Source organism: Argentina silus, assembly GCF_951799395.1.
Source record: "Argentina silus genome assembly, chromosome: 9".
In the NCBI taxonomy this organism is placed as follows: domain Eukaryota; kingdom Metazoa; phylum Chordata; class Actinopteri; order Argentiniformes; family Argentinidae; genus Argentina; species Argentina silus.
In genome coordinates, this window is record NC_139663.1 from 7,109,376 (window position 1) to 7,134,191 (window position 24,816).

The window sequence follows — 24,816 nt, forward strand, 5'->3', positions numbered from 1 at the left end:
TGTCAATATGTCAATATTTGTTAAATTTATGACATTAGAATCCACCACAATGTACAACATCCATATAAATACTGATTTAAACGTTTTTGATGGCTAATATGCCTATTCACACGGCTAAAACATAATGTAATTGTGCCTAGCCGTAGGCATCATAGATGATACTATAGAGTTTGCATAAAAAATCATCACAAATACTATTCATTTTTCTGATACTTTTATTTGGTAGAGGTTACATCAGGTGCTTAAACAAATGAACAGCGCCAGGTGGTCCTCTAATGGTCTTCTGTTTTGGGTAAATCTGTAGAGGGTTTTAGTGGTACTGCCTTCCCAAGGAGTTGATCACGACACGCAGGAACTTCTGGAAAGCGGCCTGAACATCAGCTGTGAATGCGTTGCCCATTTGCCCAGCAACGGCAACGGCCAGGCAGTCGGCCAGCAGCTTCAGGCAAAAACAGAGGGACATATTCAGAGAAGGCGCATCTGGACATCTTAGGAGACAATCAGGCTAAATAAAGCTGTAAAATGTGAAAGACACAAACGACGGTACCCTAAAGTTATCGGGATCCACGTGCAGTTTCTCAGAGTGCAGCACGCTCAACTCGGCGTAGGTGCCCTTGATGTCATCCATGTTCTTCAGAGCCCGGTCTAGTCCATGCAGAATAACTATTCCATGAGCAGCGACCATTACGTTATCCATAATGGCAGCGGCGTTGTACAGGTTTCCAAAGTTGCCAAAGTACCTCTGTGTCCAGGGGTACACGACCAGACACCTGTGAGTAAACATAGCCTCAGTTATCACATCAGCAGCCTAATTGTAGGGACAGGTTTTGGGAGGACAACCTGAAACACAAAGCACAAGAACATAACTAATTGTCACCAAATTACCATTTGTAGAATTTCCTATCAATTCACTTAGGACCGATCGGATTGCATCCGATGTGCATGCCTACCTGCCAAGAGCTTTGGGACCAATGTCATCATAGTCTAGTTTGGAGAAGATGTCCATGATCGTTGCGCGCTCGAATTCTGTCCACTCAACCATATTGATGGATATTGAGGTTTCCAAGGGTCCGTACAGGGAGGGCCATTGCATGTTCAACTTTTAAAAGGATTGGATCACCCCTCCCACAAGAAAGCGATTGGGTGGATCATGGTGGTGGGTTGGCTAAGCGGGCCAAAGATTTTGTTGAGATTATAGTTGCTGATCCATGATAGAAAAACATTTTGTTTTTCAGAAAAACATGAAAAACAAAATAGGCCTAATTATGATAACTTTAGGATAAGTTAACTGTTTTATAAAAAATGTGACAGTGGTGTGTTCAGAAAGATTATAGCCTACAAAACACTGATGCATTTGATTTTTGATGCACAGATTTTAAAACCAACAAGAACATGAAAAACAATATAACGTTGCATCAGTACGAGTTGCAATTGATGGTGATAAGCAATAGTAGTAGCCTATATGATGCGTCAATATGTCGTGCAATATGTAATTGACCGTGTCAATCATTGGATCACGTATAGGCCTAATAGTGGGACGTTGTGCTTTCATATAGGACACTATATGTAATAATAATTATTAATTTCATTATTATGGTCCGAACGATGTCCACCTAAACAACACAAATCGAATCTGACAATCATGTAAAATGTGTATACGTTGCTATTAAAGGGACAGGGTGGGCCGCCGTTGATTTTTTTTTATACTTTTTTCGGATTGCAGTTTTTCTCTCATTAAAGTTCCAGCAGGGGGCACCAACAAACCTCCATAGAAAGGGTTTGTTTGCATAATGGTGTTAAACAAGGCCAATAAACTATTATTCCTGCCCTTAAACTTCTCCCTAGAATATTTCTTCCCTCACTAACCACAGGTCTCCCCACTTTGCTCCACCTCACTAGTTTGTTCTCTCTCAGTGATTTCTGAGCATAGTGTATAAATAACATGCATACATGATAATGGTGAAGGGGCGAGTCCTAATACGCGCGCAAACCAGACTTCCCTTGCCAACTGACTAAAGATTCAGAGGGTTAGACAATTGTTAAGATAAAGTCATGTGGGACTTGGTTTTTCACAAGATTATCTTAAAAATATTAGGTCTATTTCAACAACACAACAACCTGTCGTTGGGTTGTGCCAGTATACGATCCCCCATATCGTATGCTTTGGTCTGCAGAAACGATTCCCTAGAACATAATAATTTGGAGACTGGGTTGTGTATTTTTGTATTGTGTTGTCAACTTCGGATAAAATGCACTTCATGCTCAAATTCAAATAAATTTAAATTTGTATTGCAGTGTAATCCTAACTCGAGATCGTCACCCAAATGTCCCATTGACATGCAAGATTTACACGCGCGCTTCTCGAGTAAGATTCCACCCAAAATGCGTTGCTTTTGGTATCATTATGACGTTGATATGTACACAGAATTGATCACGTTCTGCAATAATACACAGCGTTCTTGAACTTTTGGTTCAGTGGCATAACGAACCAAGACCAAGAGGTGTGTACGGCTCTGAGGAGAATAAACCCACGGAAGGCAGCTGGCCCAGACAACATCTCCGGGCGTGCCCTCAGGGTCTGCTCATCAGAGCTGGCTGAGGTGCTGGCTGATATTTATAACATGTCACTAGCACAAGCTTTGGTGCCCACCTGCTTCAAGACAACCACCATCGTGCCCCTACCAAAGAAAAACACCGTGACCTGCCTGAATGACTATCGACCCGTCGCACTCACCCCAATAGTGATGAAGTGCTTTGAGAGGATAGTCATGACGCACATCAAGAGGACCATCCCAAACACCTTGGACCCTCTACAGTTTGCGTACCGTCAGAACCGGTCCACCGACGATGCAGTCAACGCCGTCATCCACACCACCCTCACACACTTAGAGGGAAAGGACACATACGTAAGACTACTATTTATTGACTACAGTTCAGCATTTAACACAGTTATCCCACACAAACTCTGTGCAAAACTCCTCACTCTTGGACTGACACCTGCTCTCTGTAACTGGGTGCTGGACTTCCTATCAGACAGACCCCAGTCAGTCAATAATCTCTCCCTGAACGCAGACAAGACCAAGGAGATGATTATTGATCCACGAAAGAAGAGTGTGCAGCACACACCACTGCATATAGATGAGACAGAGGTGGATAGGGTGAAAACCTTCAAATTCCTCGGAACTTACATCAGCGAGGATCTTACCTGGTCTCACAATGCACAACAGAACATTAAGAAATCCCAGCAGCGACTGTACTTCTTAAGAAGGCTGAAGAAATTTGGCATGCCATCCAAAGTTCTCAGCAACTTCTATAGATGTACAGTTGAGAGCACCCTTACCAGTTCCATCACAGTCTGGTATGGAAACTGTACAGCCCAGGACAGGAAGGCACTCCAGCGTGTGATAAAAACTGCACAGTATATCTCAGGAGCAGCCTTCCCCTCACTTCAGGACATTTACAACACCAGGGTCACCAGGAGAACACACAACATCATCAGGGACTGTACACACCCCCAGCACAGACTCTTCACTCTCCTACCATCAGGCAGGCGCTACAGGAGTCTGAAATCTAGGACCACCAGACTGACAAACAGTTTCTATCCACAGGCCATCAGGCTTGTGAACAAGCTACCTCACAAAGCCCTCCCCCTTCCACCCCCCCACATCACTTGCATTACTTGACTTGACTGATCAACTGTGAACTCGACAGACATTCTGACTGCTGCTGTGACTTCACTACTGTTTGCACTACTACTGTTTGCACTAAATACCTCATGCAATTTGCAACAATGCATAAGCGCACTTTATAACTTTATAACTGTGATCCACCAGGTGCAATATAGAATTTGTATATGTATATATGGAACTAGTTTATTTTCTTTAGTTTAGTCTGTTGTGTTAGGGGGGACTAGCAAAGTAAGATTTTCATTGTGTGGTGTAACTGTCTGTTTACTGTGCATATGACTAATAAATATCTTGAATCTTGAATCTTGAATCTTGAAGACGCAACCTGAAACTGTGCAAAATACATTTTTACAAAAGTATAAAATAGATTATAACCGGAAGATTCGACGCTTACACACCCTATTGACTGCAGTTATTCTGTGAGGTAGGCGACTGTATGCCTATGTGCTTGAGATACGCCTATAGCATAATTGTATAGCATAGTTGTACTTGTAAATATTGTATAAGACCTATGGCTACAACTTTTACAGCCTTTGAACAAGGGACGTGCAAAAATGTCAATGAGAGATATCTGTCACTAGGAGATGATATTCCCCTTAAATCCAGTTCAGCATTTTTAGTGTCTTGTTTGTGTTTTTGTTTGTGTGTCTGTTTTGAATGCACTCAACTGTATGGGCTTTGAGATTTTTGGCTACAAATGAAAAGCGCGTTCCAAATAACATGTTATTATTATTATTAGAGATCCGCATGCGTAAATCTAATAAGGCTATTTTAATTTTGGGGAGGTCTTCTGCTTATTCGCCAATTGACTCCTACCTGTTCCACTTAATAAAATGTGCCCGTTATATGGCCACTGATATGCTTACCTGTTGACCAGTACCTTACAACAAACATAGCCAGCCAACACATAGAAGCTTTTGCTGACTCTAAGATAGGCCTCTGACAGGACCAAGTCACTTCGAACCATTGTATCGAATGCTGATCAGTGTTGTTCGGCAGTGAACTGCCATGGCAATGAACACAGACACCAATTCTATCCAATTCTATTTTGGGGGATCTTTCTGACTGATTGCTATTGCATTATAGTATGGATATGTTGAGGAGATCCTGGCCAGAAAGACAGAAAGACTGCAGGAGGACAGGAATGAGTTCAATAGGGAGAGGGAGGAGATGGACAGTGGTACTCATGATGGAGATGGAGAGAGGGAGACCTCAAAGCAGATCCTTAGAAAGACAGACAATACTGAAGCAGAGTTGAATAAGATAAGGAAGGAGAGGGTGAAAATCAAAAGAGACAGGAAGGAGGTGGAGTGAGAAATGCTCAGGATGTGGGAGGAGAAGGAGACATTTCCAAAGGATAAGAAACAGATGGAGAAAGAGATGGAGGCGGTCAAGAGGAGAGAGGCCGTGGTGATGGTGGCTGAAGTAAGAGTGAAACAGAGCCTGGAAAAAGAGAAGCTAGAGCAGGAGAGGGAGACATTGAAAAAGGTGAGCATGGTGGGGATTAGAGAGATGGTAGAGAACCTATAGACTAAATAGATTGAGGTGATAGTTGCTAGTTTTACTATAGCATCTAGTCCAAACTCTATGACCCTTAACTCTCAGTTGAATTTGTCCAATCCTTGTCTCACCTTGACCTGAACTCCCCTCTGTTCCTCCAGATTAATGATGGCTCCAGTTATGCCCTCATGTTCTCATTGAGAGGGACTCCTCTGATGGCCCAGCTGGTGCACAATCAGGCAAACCAGGAGACAAGCCTGGCTGCCAAAAGCCTGGCAGACATATAGTTGAATCACTTATTTGAGACGATTGTAGCTACTTATTGTTAGTCGGTCTGGATAAGAGCTTCTGCTAAAGGACTAAAATGTAGGCTTAAAAGTAGGCTCCAGTAAACATGTTGTCTCCCACGAATGATGTAGCACCTCTCCATAAAAGGAGAGTGACGGAGAACCCTGTGAATGAAGCAAGATGTTTATTCATAAAAGTTTTACTATGACACTCTGGTTGTCTCTGTTTTACAGTGTTGTGTCTCTGTGGCGCACAGGGAGTGCTTTCCTTTCACCTTCTGTGACCAAAGAGAAAGATAATTTGGGCTCAATTAGGCTACGTATTTCCCCAGGCTTTCCGGCTCAGCCTGGGTGCAAGGAGGTTATCTAACATCCTCATAGGTCGAGCGTGCAGAGTAGCTTACACAACACAGTCAAAAGGAGTTGTAGTTCTACAATATCACAGGTTTATTATACACCCAAAATAAATATGCAGATCAAAGCGGTATCCCACATCGAGGGATCACAGTATAGTATTATACCAGCACATTATGATACACCTCGCCTAAATTATGAATACCTTAGCTAAAGAGGGTTGTCTACCCTAGCACCAAAAAATAATAAACACATAGCCTCTACAAAATAACAAAATAAACCAAAACAATATCTAATGCAATGTGTCTCTTAATGGTGAGAGTCATATATGGAGAATGGTAAATTAATGGGGGACCTCAGCTTCACTCATCTCAGCTATCTATCAATTTAATGGGGCGCACAAAACTGCGCAAATCTCCACTGATGACATATGGCATAGTCTATAGCATCAATGCACAATCTATCGATCTTCCTTTCATAGCTCCTCTCTGACTGCATCACCGTGTGCGTGGTGCTGAGTTTGGTTGTCCGTCTTCACTGAGTTTCTCCGGAAGTTGGGTTGTCTGTTGCTTTCGCTCTCGGCAGACTGTACGACTACGGCATGCAGTACTCTACGACAGAGATGCGCAAGTGCGCTGCGTTTATATGAGTATGTGGATAATTCTCTAAATTATAAACTAGGCCAATTATTGACATATAACAAAATCCTAATGTGCATCTCTGAAGGCATGCGGTTGTTCCTAGATGTTTTAATATTAATAAATGATTACCATTAACTATTAGTAAAGATTAGGCGCAATGTACGAAGAAAATGGGTAGGCCTAATGAAATGAAGTGTCATGCCATGAATCAAAATCCAGCATATTTCACGAACCTCACTTTACCATATTGATAGGTTTATGCATAGTTGATGACATGGATTACGAATTATTGATGATTGTGTGGACTGGGAGGTAGCCTATTTGCTGCTTAAATAATTTCCTTAATTGAAATAGAAATACTTGGGTCTTTAAAGGGTGAATTGAGGACACAGGCTGTGAACCATTTTTTTGTCAATATAAATGGGCGTGGCGGACCTGAATCTTGTGATAAAAGGTATATTAAAAATATCGGGTCCACATTCCTGCATGTCTTGAAATGTATCCAAATGTTGCAAAGACAGTGGCTGTGTTCCAATCCATGGGGATAATCTTAATCCTTACACACTGTAAAGGGTGAATCTGCATATGTAAATAAATATCAGAACATTACTAGCGAAAAATGCTATATTAAGGCCTATGACTTGACACATTGTACAAACAATGCACACTAAAATATAACAACTTTTTTTTATTTTTTTATTTTCCTGCAATCCTAGCTCGTCTCTACTAATGAATGTTGAGAAGATTTGTTCTATTTCCTGTACTGTGTACACCTGTAATTCCCCACGGTTACGCCCAGGTTGCAGGTCACTTCGAACTGAACATTTTCATTCCCTATGGATTGGAATCTCTCTTAAAATGGTTGAATACCCAGTGTAGTTCCCTGAACTGGGAATAACTGCCCGATTGGAACGCATCCAGTGTTTGCAAAAGACACTTACCATGGCCATACAGCACATATAGTCAATAGTTGTATGGGCTATAGAGACCATTCTTTCGGGTCAGTCTTTGCAGCTCAGAAATAAAAAATAAAAAAGGTTTATAGTGTTAAAAATGACTCACTTGATGAACCAACTCATACCACAAAGATGAGCGACAACCTTGAGACCATTCCTCATGACCAACCTAGCCAATTCCACCTACACCAGGCTGCTAAGGCGTAATTCCAACATTTCACCAAAATCCTTGTGGTTTCAAATTCCCCTCGAAACGATCATCTGTACCTCTGGCATCCACACCAACATGTGCTATTTAATTCATCCAACCACATTGGCCTAAATGTAATGATGCAAATTTTCAAATTTCCGAAATCTCTGGAAAAAAACCCCTTTTCAAACCCTTTTCCGGTAAAAGGTCACTAGACATAAAGGGGGGGGGGGGGGGGTGTGATTTGGAATCACGCTCTCGTGATGAGGTAGCCCAATCTGAGCCACGACAAGGTAGTTATCGCCCTCGGGCCTTGACGATGTTCTCTTGGATGTCCTATTGTTTTCAGTCCTTCAATAATTTCTACCAGACAATTCAAGGCACCGTGTAATGGTCACATGAAAACCTGGAAAATGACAAGTAACAAGTTAGATAGTTTCAATTCAGTTTATTGTCGGTGTGTCTATTGCAAAGTCATGCAGCATGACTCGGATCTCGCTTGACAGCTGAGCTCCAGAGAGTTAGCGGTACTTTTCGGACAGGGCAAGAGCCAGGTTCTGGAAAAACTTGTCAACAGACACTTGGACATCAGGTGTGAAGTCTTCAGGGAAGTACATTGCAAAGCAGACAATTATGACGTGGGTCAGGATCTGAAAGAGAACAGAAAATACAGGCTTAATGAGTGATAGTTTAAGGCAATGTGAAAAGTTCGATCATAAACCACTAAATGATTACCCTTTTCCTCTTTTCTTATACCTTGAAGTTGGAAGGGTCGACACGTAGCTTGAAAGCATGCAGCTCGCTGAGGCTTGCCAAGAAACCACTAAGGTTGTCCATCTTGTTAACAGCTTCGCCGACCATCGACATGATGACTTTGCCATGATCTTTCACCAGAGCGGAAGTGGGGCCCAAATCAACCCAGTGGGAGAAGTAGGTCTTGGTCTGGGGGTAGACCACGAGCATTCTATGGGGGACATTAGACGTGTTAACATTAGACTTACGAATTATTCACATTTCATCGACATGTACTTTCACTGGTAACCCTAACCATTTCCCATAATAAAATTAAAAAACAAACAAACATTATATTTACCTGAAAAGAGCATTGTGTCCAATCTCACCGACCTTTGGGGAGACCTTGGTCCAGAAGCTCTTCACAACAGCTTTATCTGCTCCTGTGAGACTCATTGCTGCGCATTGTCCGATGTATCCACTTAAATTAGAATGTTTAGAAAAGAAGCTTGTGAGCGAAAACATGTCAGTAGGTCTTTTTATTGAGACACGAGAGAAGGCAAACCCCCATATTATCTCGACTCCTCCTCATATTGGGCTTATTCCAAGTCATGATTCGTGTTTTTTTTGTTCATTTGAATTATGGAATTGAGTCAATTTATGTTATGCCAAAAAATATGGCATTTTACGCATATGATATTTTAGATTTAATCGGTTCGATAAAAAGGCTGTATCAATTGCTTTACATTTCCCCCATGGCATATTTAAAAATAACATCAATAGATTAATATGATGTGTCATCATTTTTTGGAAGGTTTAGTTCTGTAGTCTACACACAAGCTTACAACAGAAAAACTAAATGTAGTTCCTCCACAGCGCTTAGCTTCAAATCAATGAAAATGAAATGTAGATCTGTTGTTCGATTGGATTGGTAAATTTGTCGTGGATATTTGTTTACTCATGCAATTGCTCTCATGTAACCTACATAAACGACTTTGCACCAACTGACGTTTCGATTAATTAAAAAAATACCATGAAATGTGGAGCTATCAAATGGGTGGAACCGTCTGAATTTGAAGATAAAACAGACAGAGTCACGCTCTATTCTTAATACAGTAACATTGGCAAATATATAAACAGTTTTTACTGCTTTATTCAGTTACACGATTTTATACAGTAAAACAAGTATCTATTTTATTAACTTGGAATGTAGCCTAATGATAGAGGTGCAAATTTAAAAAGAATGAAAACCATAAGGAACGAAAATGTATTTCAGTACTGTAACTCAGGACTTGTTTATTTCTTCTTAATTCATTTGAATTTGACAACGCCTGAATGACCAAGCATATCTTGAAAGGTGGGATAAATTTGGCATAATGCCGATCTATGGCACACTGATGACCTTGCCCCCTCAAGTCATTCATCCAATCATTTTAGTTTTCTCTCCAGGGCGGAAAGACTGAACATCAATAAATTGGACATCCGAGGACACAATTAGTTCAGTGATCCCTTGGAACATTAGTCCAGAGTACCAGAGGAAATCAAAAAACAACGTCAAAATGGTAAATTGGACAGGTGCTGAGAGGAAGCCATTAAGGGCCTGTGGAGAAAGATCAACGTTTAGTTTAAATCGGACCCCAGGCTCCGGCCAGGTAATTAATTTTTTTTATTTATCATGCATTGTCCACTGACACTTCCGCAGTTGGAAATTTGTTGTGCACGTGTATTAAGTAGACCAATACAATGTATGAATCCAAACATGTTGTTTCTTTTTAGACTTCTGATCATGTCTCCCTGTAGTCAGAGGCACTTCAGCACGTTTGGTAACCTGTCTAACTCCGCTACCATCACTGGCAACGCCAAGGTGGATCTACCATCATTGGCAAGGACAAGATCATCATGGGCGGACTGGACAGAGCCTGGATGACATCAAGAAGATCTACTCCGCACTGAGTGTGATGCACTCCGAGAAGTTGCACGTGGATCCCGACAACTTCAGGGTGAGTTACATGAATAGCCTATTAGTTTCTGAAATACCACTCTTGGAGTATTTTTGGTGCATTAGGTAACCTGCTTGTTTGGTGTAGTACGCAAGGAAGCTAATTGCTTCCTATTTTGATTGTGGGATAATCGTATCGTCTAAAACGTCCGTTTAAATTCAAATATGTTTCCCCCTTAGACCAAACATTTGTCTTCCCTTTACTTTATAGCTTTTAACTGCATCACCGTGTGCGTGGGCGCCGGCGCCAAATTTGGTAACTCAGTTTTCACTGCTGATATTCACAAGGCCTGGCAGAAGTTCCTGGTTGTTGTTAAATTCGCTCTCGGCAGACAGTACCACTAGAGCAGCACTCAACAGCATCAATGTAGAGAGATCACACTTGAACAGTCTGTGCGGCTGGAAATTGTGACAAAGCTATATTGAAAAAAAACTTTGTTCTGACATCACCAAAGAGAGACAAATAAACATATCAACAAAGTCTTGTAGTTTTGTGATTAATTAAAACGAGTTAACGCCAAATCTGAGGACGCAGTTCCACCACAATCTCTGATATCACTTCCAAAACCTTTTTAGTGATTTTTTCACGCCACGATATTTATATATATATGTATATGTATATGTGAGAGAGAGAGAGAGAATTTAGTTGCTAACCATAATTTAAAATAATTAAGGCCAAGGTAGGGTATGCCCTTCAGTCCAATGCCAAAGTCTGAAGCCTCCCTGCTTGGTGACCTGCTACAAGAGTTATTTTGAATGGCAAAGTGGGACTTCATGAATAAAGGTTGGATATTACATATTTTAAAAATCATAAATCCTCATGCATTTCTAATTGAAGTGCACTTTAAGTGTACATAAGATATGCCAATGGCACATTATTAACACACTTCAATTATAATTAATCATATTTTACAGTAGCTTTAAATTCCCCTTAGATAACATTCTAACATTTTAACACACTTAAGTATTCTTATTACCCTTTAAATAGTACTTAGATTCTACTTTAATATATTTAAGTACAACTTTAGTAGTTCCAAAATAACACACTTAAGTACACATTAAGGACATGCATACTTAAGTATACTTTAAATACAAACAATAGGTATACTTAAGTATATTTTTTCCCGCTTGGGATTGTCACCCAGTGAACAGGTTATTGGACATAAAGGATTATATACATTTCATATGTCTGCAAGTATCTCTATTATCTGGACAATGCCACAGTAAATGGATATGTGTAGCTACTTCACTACAGCCATGCCAGCACACATCTGAAAGAGTTTGGTCCATATTTTTTTAATTATAGGTGGAGTAATATATTCCCTGTGTAGGACCTTCATTTCAATAATTTAGTATATTACAGAACAAGAGATTGAGATCGAATATATCCAGATTGAGTCCCCTTTATCTTCAGTGAAGGCTCACCTAGATCGTGTTCCAATCTTTGCTGGGTTTGAGAATTACTGTAATAAGATTTTCAACTTTCTCAGTAAATAGAGGACGCACTCCAAATACAGTAGATCGATGTCACGACTCTGGCAGGATGACCCATCGTAACGCCTACACTAGCGGAACTATTGATGCTCTTCCTGTTTCCTCACCACAATTATTCGTGTAACACACAACACTAACTAACAATGTTCGAAGAAAGATTCTCCGCAGAATGGCAGTCTACAGAGATCAATAATACCTACAATAAGTACTAAATTGGTTCGACGAAGAGTAATATCCGATTACTAAGGCGCTGACTAATTGAGGTTTCTAACGGTGCAGACGTAATTCTCGATTTCTTCTTTCTAGCACATCCTTTTCAATGCTAGTACTAGCAGGAAACTAGCTAGTATCGTCGTCGAGCCGAGATTGCTTGTGTGCAACATATTTGCAGGCTTTCTGTCGTCCCATCAACACCGATGTTAAGCATTAAACTAGCTACTCTGACACCAACATGTAGCTACTTAACAAACGTTTATTGACGTCATTGTAATCAATTATCTGCAGTATGTACAGCCATTCCACTTTATCTGCTGAGTTACTAGCGGATCGAAGATCAATGTATAAACAATCACAAAGTAGCAACTACAGAAGTGGCGAAAAGACGAGTCCCATCAGCGTTATTTTAGTAAGTTCTGGTAGCCGAGGGAACAAACTGCTTTTCCGGTACCCATTTCAAAGAGTTGCAGAATGCACATCATCCCTGACGAGTAAGTAGTCCACTTTATTCTAGACTACAGATTATTTGCTACATTAGGTCTGTCGTAAAGTCAACATGCAGAGATGGTTGCGTGGCCGAGAATGCAATTGTTTATAGCTTAGGGCAGGTTCAGAGCTAGCACTTTCATACAGCAAAGGACGAAAGTGTGGCTCCTGCTAACCTCAAATGTGCATTTTACCATGCACTTTCCCCTTCCCCTAATTTACCCTCAACTACATCCTCAAGTGACAAATAGCTCGAACATTCGCTTATAAATCTGATGACGTAGCCAGCGAGACATAACCATTAAAAGCCGAGGAAATGTTGTTATATACTATTTTGTTAAAAACATTTGTAGTGTGTTTACTGCCTAGTCTTCTAAATCCAATGATTTGTCCCCTAAAGCAAAACAGCGCAGCCCATATGCACTGAACACAACAGGAGACATTCTTGAGGATCAGGATGGTGATTCAAGGTAAGAAAAAAAAGGGTTACTTTTTGTCAGCTTTATTATGTTTCTGTCACATTCTAGATGCTTACAACCCCAGTATCAGGCAATAAAGAACCTTTACACTCATGTTCCATACATTCCATCAATGAATGTTCTTCTTATAGCATACTGTGTTTGAGGTTCACAGTGCCAGAAAAAACACACCTGTCCTCCTAAATAAATTGCACTGTCTGAAACATGCCTACTCAATTTATTTTGCAGCTTGTGGGCAGATCTCTAGAACGGCCTCATAGAATGGCCATCATGATCGGCCATGGTCCCAGTTGATATTCACCCTTGGACATCACATTAATGCAACACTATTCTTTGAGTTGCATGGTGCGGTCAAGTCCAAAAACAACCCCTATGTTCTCCCCTTGTAGGCTATATGGTAAAGCCAATCATACCATCCAGTCAAGGGAGCAAGGACTGGACTGAAACAAGGTCTCACTCCAATTAGAATGACTCATAGAATAGCATTGCGTAGATGTGTTGCCCAGGTGTAGGGATAAATCAGACGAGACATTATGTATGCATCCACTGTAGTGCCACCACGGTTAGATTTATATGCTGTTGAACAAGAATCTTGGTTGTGCCGGTGTCCTGTTTATTGTGTATTTTTCTCATGATTGTCTATCAGCTGAAGGCAGGTTACAGGTGTTGCATACTGTATACACTACCCTCCATAAGTATTGGAAAGAGGAAGCATTTTGTCCTCTTTTAGCTCTATACTCTAACAGTTTGGATTTGAAATCAAACAATTACTATGAGGTTAAAGTAGAGATTCTCAGCTTTAATTAAATGCTTTCTTTTTTCACAATACTTTTGGTGCCCTGAAATACATATATTATTTATATATATATATTTTATTTTCATTATTACATATGAAATACATATTTTTCACAATGCTTTTGGTGCCCTGAAATAGGGGGACTATGTATAAAAAGGGCAGTCATTTCTAAATGATGAAACCAATCTGAAAAAAGAAAGCATTTAATTAAAGCTGAGAATCTCTACTTTGACCCCATAGTAATGGTTTGATTTCAAAACCAAACTGTTGGAGTGTAGAGCAAAAAGAAGACAAAATGCTTCCTCTTTCCAATACTTATGGAGGGCACTGTATCTTGGTCAGGATATAAGGGTTGTCATAATATTCTTATAAGATTGGGGTTTTGCCAGTCATGTATTAGCCAGCTAGTTGGCTAAATTGTGCTCCTTATAGTTTATTTCAGTATGCTAAAATATGCAACATTTGGAACCACTAAAACAAGTTCTATTGTTTAAATAGGCCTACATGTCATAGTCTACATTTGGCAATTCCATAAACTGACGATTGCAGTGTTTTTGCTGTGAACAACTTGAATATGCCCGAGAACAGGTTAAACTTTTAAAATATGGTCGAGAACAGGTTAAACTTTTACCACCCTTAACTCTTGGTTAAGTAGTCATTTAATTCCAGAAAGCACAACCACAACCAAGCCATTTCACTAATTTACCTTACGATCTAAAGGGGTAAGGCCTACTATCTAAATGTCAGTTTTGACTAATTCTATATATAAGGAACCAATTGCCTCATCTCATAGGCTAGTCCATCCAATAGTAAAAAGCTACAACATCTAAAACCAAAAGCACCAGAAACTTCAGAATAACATCTCAGTATGTGATTATGTGCACAATGATGGACTTGTAACAGCTCTATATGTATGTCAATGAAATGCATACATTCGCTTTTTAACCGTCATGTCTTATGTTTAACATTTGTGCTTTTAAAATGTTGTCTTTTAATTTTCAGAGTGACTTGTGAGGTACTTAAACACTGATTACGATAGTGATATTCACATATTAGGAATCACTGGTCAGATTTAGTGGGATTAACATGCTTTTTACGTGGCCACACGATAGGCCTACTGATGGTTGTGTTATAGAATAAGAGCATAGTGATAGTGACCTCCTTCATTTATGAGCATGCATATGAATAACTTGCCCTCCAATCAGATAAGCTGCTATTATCAAGTCATCAGGATTGGTGATATGTCTGATTTGCTATGAAGGCAAAATCAATATGCTTATCAATATCAAGTCACTCCAGTTCAGTTTTGCTTTTGATGTCCTTCTGTCATGCACTTCTGTCATGTCCAATTGTCTGCAGCATTTTTTCCTTTTGTTTTGTTTTTTCTTTTTTATGGCCCTATTCCCATTTCAGAGAACAAACTCCACTAACTGATGAACAGTTGGTAGCAGGGTAAGACCAAATCATTCTAAACCACCTTTTCCTTTTAGAACACTCTTGTCTTTATTTACCCTTTTCCTTCCTGTTTTGTGTCTTGCATATATATATATATATATATATATATATATATATATCCTGTGTATATATATATATATATATATATATATATATATATATGTACATATGTGTATTCCTGTCAAATTATTGCACATCCAATGATTCACTGATCTTGGTATCTACAATGCATTCGGAAAGTATTCAGACCCCTCCACTTTTTCCACATTTTGTTATGTTACAGCCTTATTCTAAAATGGATTCAATTCCCCTCATCAGTTTACACTGATGAGGGGAATTACCCCATAATGACCCCATAATGACAAAGCCAAAACAGGTTTTTAGAAATGTTTGCTAATTTATTAAAAATAAAAAAACTGATATCACATTTACACAAGTATTCAGACCCTTTACTCAGTACTTTGTTGAAGCACCTTTGGCAGCGATTACAGCCTCAAGTCTTCTTGGGTATGACGCTACAAGGTTGGCACACCTGTATTTGGGGAGTTTCTCCCATTCTTCTCTGCAGGGTTTCCTCCAGACGTGACGCTTGGCATTCAGGCCAAAGAGTTCAATCTTGGTTTCATCAGACCAGAGAATCTAGTTTCTCATGGTCTGAGAGTCCTTTAGGTGCCTTTTGGCAAACGCTGTCATGTGTTTTTTACCGAGAAGTGGCTTCCGTCTGGCCACTCTACCATAAAGGCTTGATTGGTGGAGTGCTGCAGAGATGGTCGTCCTTCTGGAAGGTTCTCCCATCTCCACAGAGGAAATCTGGAGCTCTGTCAGAGTGACCATTGGGTTCTTGGTCACCTCCCTGACGATGGCCCTTCTCCCCCTATTGCTCATTTTGGCAGGCGGCCAGCTCTAGGAAGAGTCTTGGTGGTTCCAGACTTCTTCCATTTAAGACAGATGGAGGCTACTGTGTTCTTGGGGACCTTCAATACTGCAGACATTTTTTTGTACCCTTCCCCAGATCTGTGCCTCGACACAATCCTGTCTCTGAGGTCTATGGACAATTCCTTCAACCTCATGGCCTGGTTTTTGCTCTGACATGCACTGTCAACTGTGGGACCTTATATAGAAAGGTGTGTGCCGTTCCAAATCATGTTCAATCAATTGAATTTACCACAGGTGGACTCCAATCAAATCGTAGAATCATCTCAAGGATGATCAATAGAAACAGGATGCACCTGAGCTCAATTTCGAGTGTCATAGCAAAGGGTCTGAATACTTATGTAAATGTGATATTTCAGTTTTTTATTTTTAATAAATTTGCAAACATTTCTAAAAACCTGTCTTCGCTTTGTCATTATGGGGTATTGTGTGTAGATTGATGAGGAAAAAAATTAATTGAATCCATTTTAGAATAAGGCTGTAACATAACAAAATGTGGACAAAGTGAAGGGGTCTGAATATTTTACGAATGCACTGTGTTCTGCATTTCAATTAAACCTTGATCCAGGCTTGCAAAATCAGCAATGCAGACTCTTAATTTCATTCAGCTCATTTTTTATTGAAGTTCACTCTCTGATGATATTTGAATCTTGGGACAGATGAGTCAGTTATGAGTAGATTCTAAATTGCTCAAAAGATCTTAGCCATAGAATGTTACACTCCCTCTCAAAGCAAAGCACCGTTTTTTGGTATAAAAATGAAAGTATTCTTGGTACATAACCGAGATTGGAATCTTGCCCCTCTTCACCCGTTGGTGGAATAAAACAGCTTGATTTGATCCCTTTCATATGATGATAGATCCGGCCTGCAGCATGAGCTATGTAAACCAGCATGAGTCTGTCACCTCCCCTTTACAACGCCCTCACCTTTCTGCCAGAGGGGGCCTATTCACTGTTTCTCCTCCTAGAGTATTCACACAAGCTCCTTTCAAACTCTGATCAGTTAATCACGTTGTAGGCTGATCAATCTGATTAACCTAACCCTCCTTCTCATACGTATGTCTACAATTGAACAATAGGTTGGTGCAACTTAAAAAAAGAAAGAAAAATCAAACAATATGAGATGATAATTGGCACTTACTCACTTGTCCTGTATCTCTCCTCCACTTCCCCTCCCACGCTGCTTACACTTGCTGCTTTACTTAGGTATTTGTTTCTTTTTTCCCAAAAAAAGGTTTTCTGACATCATCCTTGCCACTATCTTGGCCACCAAGTCTGATATGTGTGGAAAGAAGTTTGAGCTGAAGATTGACAATGTGCGTTTTGTTGGGCACCCAACCCTCCTCCAGCATCCACACACCATTCAGGTAATAGACTGCCATGTGCATAAATTCCCATTCAACAATGCTTTTCTTTTAGCTTATGCTCCTATTTTGCTATTCTATAGGCAACCAGGTTCTTCTATGCTCATACTTGCTCAATGTCAATTGTTGGACAAGCTGGTGTGTTTGTCTCTTACCCCATCTAGTGGATGAAGTGGCTCTTGTCTCAATGGTTCACAAGGATAATCCTGACTCCAATTTTTTTTTTTAAAAGTACTGTAGGGTAGATCGGTTGAAAATAAAGAGAAATAATTGTAAATTCACTGGACCAGATTGAAAAATTAAAATTAGGATAGTGATAAACATGAGAACACATTGCCAAAATGGATTGATCAGTTTCTTCCCCCTGAACATGATTATATAATCCATGCAGTTTGTATGCTAATAAGTTTCATTGCAAATTGCCATTTATTTTTAAAGAATGATTCCATGAAAGACCCTGGGCTGTGTTGGCAAACTGCTCTGTCACTTCTCCAGCATCATGACCGTACACTGAGATGGAGACATTTGTAGGAAGCTTTGACTTTAGATACTATGAAAATACAGACACTGATTTCAATTTTGGCCCTTCGCATACTGGTCCTTGTGAGAACTCATACCAACAATTTATGATCTTGAAGAACAAAGAGGGAAAACAGCCACCATTTGAGTCATCGCAAACAAGTAGATAAATATATGTGAGTCTTACTTATCCCGATCAAGGCACTCTTGAATGATATGAGTAAAGAAATCTGGACTTTATTTTAGCAGCATTGTAAATTGATGAGCTATTGTTGTCATAAAATACAGTTTTAAAGTGTAATTGAACACTGCATGAAGACCCATCTCTTCAGGCTACATCTTAACTGGCCCTCCTCTCATCAAGACCTCTTCATCCACTACCCCCCAAGTTTCTCTGCTGTAAATAAATTCATTAAAAAAAAAGAAGTAATTATTCCTTCTTCTAGCATTGTGACAGCCAATAGCCCCTGGTCCTAGCATAGATGACTTTTTCTTATGTTGACTGATGGATAGATGATTCACTTACTTAGACAAATGTATTTGTTGTAAGTCGCTTTGGATAAAGGCGTCTGCTAAATGCCATAAATGTAAATGCAAATGTAAATGTAAAGCATTTAATTAAGACACTTAGAAAAGTGTTGTTGTGTTGTACATTTTTTTTAACGATATGCTGTCCAGTGAGTGCTGTCATTTGCCAGTAATTTAGTGGTATGACTGTTATTACATTTCATTAAATGCTAGCAGGTGGTATGATTTATTGAACAGTATGAGGAGCCATTTATGTTCATCAGACTGCTTTATTTCTGTCCAGGTATCCAAGACAGATCCTTCACCAAAGAGGGAGATGCCCACTATGATCCTGTTCAGTGTTGTGTTTGCTCTGAGGGTAACTTATCTCTTTCCCCCCCCCAAATCATTTCCTAATTCTTATGTAATGTAATAATTGTAATTTCAATTTAACTGTGAAAATAAGGGCTAAGAATAGGGCTTAGGTAAGTGGTATGGATTTAGGGCTGCTCATAAACGTTGTACAGTGCTTGGTGGAAAAAAACATTTTCTTATGATAACCTAATTAAATGTAATAAGTCAGCTGGGCGGAGGGGTAGATGAGGGTGTGACAAGGTCACGACTGCTTTCTCAGAAAGGGAGTGTTGTTTTGGGGGTGATAACATTCCAGCATGGCTTCTATCTGTGTGAGAGAGGGGTGGGGGTAGGTGGATATGCTTAATCATGCTGCCCAGCGTGGCACTATCCTCCCCATGCCATATGAGCCTGGGTGACTCTGCCTGGCAGACTGCTGAGTCACTGTACCTAGTCTGCCTAGCACAGCAGGGACAGGGCTGAAAGTACAGTGTCATGTTCTCTCCTCCATATCTGCCTAGCAACCCAGCCTCTCCTCTCGCCTCTCCCTGCATGTGCCTGACTTGGCACATTGACCATGCAGAAAATGCTATGTCCTTTTGACTGTTTTTATTTGGAATTTTAATACATGATTTATTGATAATTAAAACATAATATTTTACATGTCTGTATTTCACAGTTCTCAATATGTTTTGATTTGATGTTATGTTCTGTGCAGTACTTGGTATACTTTATATAATAGTAACAGTATTGTCACACGATCACACAATAGATTATAAATATTAAAATAACTACAAAGAGCCGAAATTAAGTTTCCAAGCACTGAGTGATTTTTGCATGCAGGGCCACCAACAAAACATAAACAACAATTTTTGACAGGCTTGTTTAGTTTTTTATGTCTCCTAAACAATGGAGTATTCTGTCCTTATTGCTTTGGTTATGATGAGGTAATACAGCTGTTTACTCTCATTATATTATAGTCATATTTATCATCATTATTTGAAAATAATAATATCACTCACAGTGGCTTAAAAGCATCTGAAAGTATATTCAAATCAAGTTGTGTAGCAATGTTTTACATGGATATATAAATTAAGTACCTGATGTAATTTCTCTATATAGTGGTTTAATAATGATGTAGTTTGCAGCCCATTCACCACTTTAGAAAATGTCTTTGACATAACTGAAAGAGTATTCTGATGTTATATGCATGTTTAATTTCTTATGTTGTAAAAAAAAATTTGCTTTGTGTATCGCCACTATCTTCAAATACCATTGTGAATGTATCATGGTCACTCATCATTGTGATGTCTTTGAGCGTTGAATCAGGCTGATGACAATGTCAAGGTAGATTTGCATCATAGCTTGTTATTGAGACACGTTTCTCTTTCTTGGCACTCCCCATAGGCCAACGCTGACCCCTCAGTCATCAGCTGCATGCACAACCTGTCTCGGCGCGTGGCCATCGCCCTGCAGCACGAGGAGCGCCGCTGTCAGTACCTAACCAGAGAGGCCAAGCTGATGCTGGCTGTGCAGGACGAGGTCACCACCATGACCGAGAGTGAGTCACGCACCACCCACTTCACCATATGCACAGCTCACCGCTCACCACTCACCACTCAGTGCCTGAGTCAAGCAAAGTGAAGCAATTGAACTGAACAATGCAGGTCACACTTAAGCATTGAGACATTTTTCTGCATAAAACCATGATGACTAGGTTCTCCTGTCTTTCTTCTGTTAGCGGATGGCAGCCCTCAGTCCCCGTTCAGACAAATCCTTCCTAAATGCAAGCTGGCCAGAGACTTGAAGGAGGCATATGACAGGTTTGTAAAAACACATTAATAATCACATCTTTGTGGTTAATTTTCCCTTGTGCTTATGTCTGTGCTGTATTTCTCTAGCCTTTGCACAACTGGGGTGGTTCGGCTCCATATTAACAACTGGCTGGAGGTGAGCTTCTGTCTGCCTCACAAGATCCACCGGGTCGGGGGCAACCATATCCCTCCAGAGGCACTGGAGTGTAGTCTCAAAGCCATAAGGTTTGTGTGTGTTTATATGTGTGCAGGTTCGTGTGGGTTTATGCCTATAAATTACTATTGGTGTATGGGTTACATGGAAATGTGTGGATTTACTGTGGATTTGGTTCTGTGGTTAATCAGAACCATCCTGTGGAAACTGTAGTTTAATTTACAGTGATTATACAACCTTGGCTGTAAAAGAGAACTACTTGGGTTAATAGGTCTTGTGGCCTGTAGCTTTATGTGAAACTATAAGTGTTTGAGCTGCATCTGCTGAGCAGCTCCAAGAGATTATGTGAGCCGCAGCGCCACCTATTGGTGTTTTTCATCTACTCTCTCTATATATGCTGCTATATTTCCCATCAGACTGTCCATTTAAATATAAAGTTAGCACTGACATGTATTATTTTTATTATACAAAGGGAAATATGAGTATAGTGATGGAAATAAAAGGATTACTAAGGTTCTTTGCATTGTAAGTGGAGGGTTCTTTTTGGAATATGGTAGTCTATGGAAATGGACTGTAGGTAACTGTGTTTTTTGCCACAGACCATATCATGCTCTGCTGCTGCTGGACAATGAGAAGGCCCTGCTGGCCCAGCTGCCTCTGGACTGCTCCCCTGCTCTGGTGCGCCTCATCAAAACCTGCTCGGCAGTGAAAAACCTCCAGCAGCTGGCTCAGGATGCAGATCTGGCCCTACTACAGGTTTATAACAGTCCTTGCATTATTACACAATGTTCACAGGGTCTCACTTTTCATTAAGGTGCAAAAGTACAAGCTGTACTATGTGCCGACTCTGATCAGACTTCCAGACTGCAATGACACCTATTGGCAATATAAAAAATTGCAAGTCCTTACAAACACTCCCATGATCTTATGATCTATATATTTTTATTGAATGATATATTAGCCTTAGTCTTTTGAATAACAGTGACATACTCGATTTTCATTATTGGATGATTTTATTCAATTTCCCCTAAACACAATGAATATACTCACTTTTGATATATTAATGGTTAAATCAATATGCCATGACTTTTTACTTGGTAAAACATTACATTCCTACATTGTTATTGATTGCAATAGCATCTCCCAAGGTGAATGAGATATAACATAGTGGTAGTCAATAAACAATAATATAAGATATTGATTATGCCAACTGCAAATATTGAAGGTATCATACTGCCATCTAGTGGACAATATACTACATTTAAGATAATGCCCCATATTACAACCAATGGTTGCTCATACATATCCTCTTAGTCCCAACAACAAATGAAGAATGTGTTTCCTTACCAAAACGATTTAATTGCCATCATCAAACAGCCTTTGTACGTGGTCAATACTGCATTTTCAAAACTTGTATTTGGTTTGTTATATCTGTTTGCAGATCTTCCAGATTGCTGCTCATTTGGTGTACTGGGGCAAAGCTATCATAGTCTACCCTCTGTGTGAGAACAATGTCTACATGCTGTCCCCACATGCCAACATCTGCCTGTGAGTGTCTGTGTAGTGAACAGCCCCTGCTCCCTCCTACCCCCCCTCTCTCATTCCTGCCACGCGTCATTACCACTGCCTGGGCTGAAAGACGACAACTCTAATAGGCCCCATCCATTTCATTGGAGCTGTCATGAGCACTACTTTGCAAATGCTAAATGATGTTCTCCATATTGGGTGTTGAACCTAACAACTAACAACAAAGGATGTTGGTAGTGATGGTTATCACATTATGTAAAGGTGTTGTATTGCATTTTATTTTTTAGTGAATTAGGTTGAATGAATTATGGTACGTCTCTAGGGTTTATTAATGTCATTCTGTACAATATCCTCTGAAAGGTTTCTTTCTTGCTCAAACATTTAGAATTGGTAGAATATGAACAGATAAGGAATGCAAATGCTGTGCTGAAGCAAACACGGGTTAAAAGCAGGCCCATCTCTCACTCCTAGGTACTCTCCATTGGCTGAGCAGTTTGCACAGCAGTTTCCAGGTCATGACCTGCCCTCCATGCTGGCCAAGTTCTCCCTGCCCGTCTCTCTGTCAGAGTTTAGAAACCCACTGGAGGCTCCTGTGCAGGAGGTAGGTCTACTAGAAAGACTCGCAAAAAGCAACTCTGAAATGCACACCCACACTCACTTTAAGATGGGCTCCACAATCTCTGCAGTATTGAACTGATACTTTGGAAGTGCTGGTGTCTGAGAAGCAGAAACATTCCTGGGCACCCTCCCACGTCCATTCTGATTTGGCAGAGCTCCGTAAGTGAAGGTGATAAATTATGAAAGGCAGAGAGCCACATCAGGTCCATCCTTTACAACGTCCATTATTCATGAGAACAAGATCAGAACTCAGGCTCTCCACGTGGCTCTATTTTGAGCCTTTGATAGAAACCTCTTGAGGTTAGGAACATACCAAACTTGCCTGTGGTAAACAGATGGACTGAGTTAGAGGATAGAGGACGCTCTTGTGACCTGGTTTGCTCTCCCCTCGCCCAGGCCCAGCTCATTCAGATGGTGGTGTGGATGCTCCAGCGCCGCCTGCTGATCCAGCTGCACACCTACGTCTGTCTGATGGTGCCCCCCAGTGAGGACGAGCCTGGTCTGCGGGACGAGGAGCCCCTCCTGGCTGCCCGGGTGGGGGGTCGTAGCCTCAGCACGCCCAGCGCTCTCAGCTTCGGCTCCCCAAGTATGTTCTGCCTCAACCAGCTGCCTTGTTTTTTTGGAGGAATTGTTATTGGACAAATGATGCACCTCAGTGCAGTCAATGATGCTACCTGCGAACTTTCCCTCTATAAGCATTGAAACATCCTCCTCTCTCTCTCAGTTCCTCCTCCTCAATTGATAACCACCTTTCTGTTTGTAGCCAGCAGTGATGACATGACCCTGACTAGTCCCAGCATGGATAACTCCAGTGCAGAGCTGCTGCCCGGGGGGGACTCCCCACTCAACAAGAGGATGACAGAGACGCTTCTGGCCAGCCTGACTGACCATGAACGGCAGGTCATCCTTAGCATTCCAGCAGCACAGAGTCCTGAGGACCTGCGCATGTTCGCCAGGTATGGCCCCGCTCTTTTTTGGACCCAGGAGAGTCTCTTCCCCCCCCCCCATCCTTCTGTCACCCTCTCCTTCTCTCTGTTGTGCTGCATCAGCCAACTTGGCAGATGGGCGGGGAGGATCATGTGACTCATATCTCAGAGCAAGTCAGCTATGTCTTTTGGGAAATTAGAAGGCTTTTTCTTAATGCGCTGCAAACTGTGCAGTACTCACTAATGTGATTACTTGGTCTTAGAAGTGCTGCTTCATGGTAGATTTACTCAGTTAATGACTTTGTAGAAGAGAATCTTTTCAAATCAAATTGATATTCTGTTGTGATGTTCACTCCCAGGCTGCTGCACTACTTCCGAGGGCACCACCACCTGGAGGAGATCATGTACAATGAGAACATGAGGCGCTCACAGCTCAAGACGCTCTTTGATAAGTTCCGCAGTGTGCTGGTGGTCACCAACCACGAGGACCCCGTCATCTCCCTCTTTCAGTCGCCCCTGGAGTAGAGACCATGCAAGATGAAATACGTGATACAGGGTGCAGTTACATTGCCTCTGTACCCATGGACAATGTTATTATCGTGGAGCTTTCACTAACTGGAAAATAATTAATACTGTGTATATATGATAGCTCAGCAATATGTAGCTTTCACAAATAATGCTACGCTCTGTGTGATGTATAAAGCTTTTGAAATCTTTTAGATATTTTTTTCTTCTTCTCGTGAATAAATTATTGAGGAATCATACTGTGAAGTGCTTTATAAACTGATTTAAAGTGGCCAGTTTGAAGTGGACAAAAGCCTTTCTAATTA

At 40.6% G+C, this 24,816-nt stretch overlaps 4 protein-coding genes across 7 annotated transcripts; 2 read left to right on the forward strand and 2 right to left on the reverse strand.

The window, feature by feature from the left end:
* Positions 1 to 310: 310 nt before the first annotated feature.
* Positions 311 to 1,073, reverse strand: LOC310809568 (hemoglobin subunit beta-like; the record flags this gene model as incomplete). Its single annotated transcript, XM_083676902.1, has 3 exons — positions 951 to 1,073; positions 548 to 770; positions 311 to 439 (listed from the first exon to the last, which is right to left on the reverse strand). Exons 1-3 carry the CDS (start codon positions 1,040 to 1,042, stop codon positions 311 to 313), a joined length of 444 nt encoding a protein of 147 aa, XP_083533028.1. The 5' UTR covers positions 1,043 to 1,073.
* Positions 1,074 to 8,047: 6,974 nt separating this feature from the next.
* On the reverse strand, positions 8,048 to 8,869 carry LOC310809566 (hemoglobin subunit alpha-like). Its single transcript, XM_083676900.1, has 3 exons — positions 8,708 to 8,869; positions 8,371 to 8,578; positions 8,048 to 8,264 (listed from the first exon to the last, which is right to left on the reverse strand). Exons 1-3 carry the CDS (start codon positions 8,800 to 8,802, stop codon positions 8,136 to 8,138), a joined length of 432 nt encoding a protein of 143 aa, XP_083533026.1. The 5' UTR covers positions 8,803 to 8,869; the 3' UTR covers positions 8,048 to 8,135.
* Positions 8,870 to 9,623: 754 nt separating this feature from the next.
* Positions 9,624 to 10,826, forward strand: LOC310809275 (hemoglobin subunit beta-A-like). Its single transcript, XM_083676470.1, has 3 exons — positions 9,624 to 9,998; positions 10,123 to 10,271; positions 10,557 to 10,826. The coding sequence occupies exons 2-3, from the start codon at positions 10,133 to 10,135 to the stop codon at positions 10,688 to 10,690; spliced, it is 273 nt and encodes a 90-aa protein (XP_083532596.1). The 5' UTR covers positions 9,624 to 9,998; positions 10,123 to 10,132; the 3' UTR covers positions 10,691 to 10,826.
* On the forward strand, positions 10,284 to 24,750 carry nprl3 (NPR3-like, GATOR1 complex subunit). 4 transcript variants are annotated; one of them, XM_083676898.1, is made up of 14 exons: positions 10,332 to 10,346; positions 12,942 to 13,011; positions 15,230 to 15,268; positions 17,438 to 17,570; positions 18,898 to 18,972; positions 20,355 to 20,508; positions 20,689 to 20,770; positions 20,849 to 20,986; positions 21,515 to 21,671; positions 22,357 to 22,463; positions 22,914 to 23,043; positions 23,457 to 23,646; positions 23,824 to 24,016; positions 24,346 to 24,750. In XM_083676898.1, the coding sequence occupies exons 4-14, from the start codon at positions 17,484 to 17,486 to the stop codon at positions 24,509 to 24,511; spliced, it is 1,479 nt and encodes a 492-aa protein (XP_083533024.1). In that variant the 5' UTR covers positions 10,332 to 10,346; positions 12,942 to 13,011; positions 15,230 to 15,268; positions 17,438 to 17,483; the 3' UTR covers positions 24,512 to 24,750. The 4 variants fall into 4 exon arrangements, with proteins under 4 accessions (XP_083533023.1, XP_083533024.1, XP_083533021.1 ...); XM_083676895.1 differs by lacking the exon at positions 10,332 to 10,346 and adding an exon at positions 11,680 to 12,546; XM_083676897.1 differs by lacking the exon at positions 15,230 to 15,268 and having other exon boundaries at positions 10,284 to 10,346.
* Positions 24,751 to 24,816: the final 66 nt, after the last annotated feature.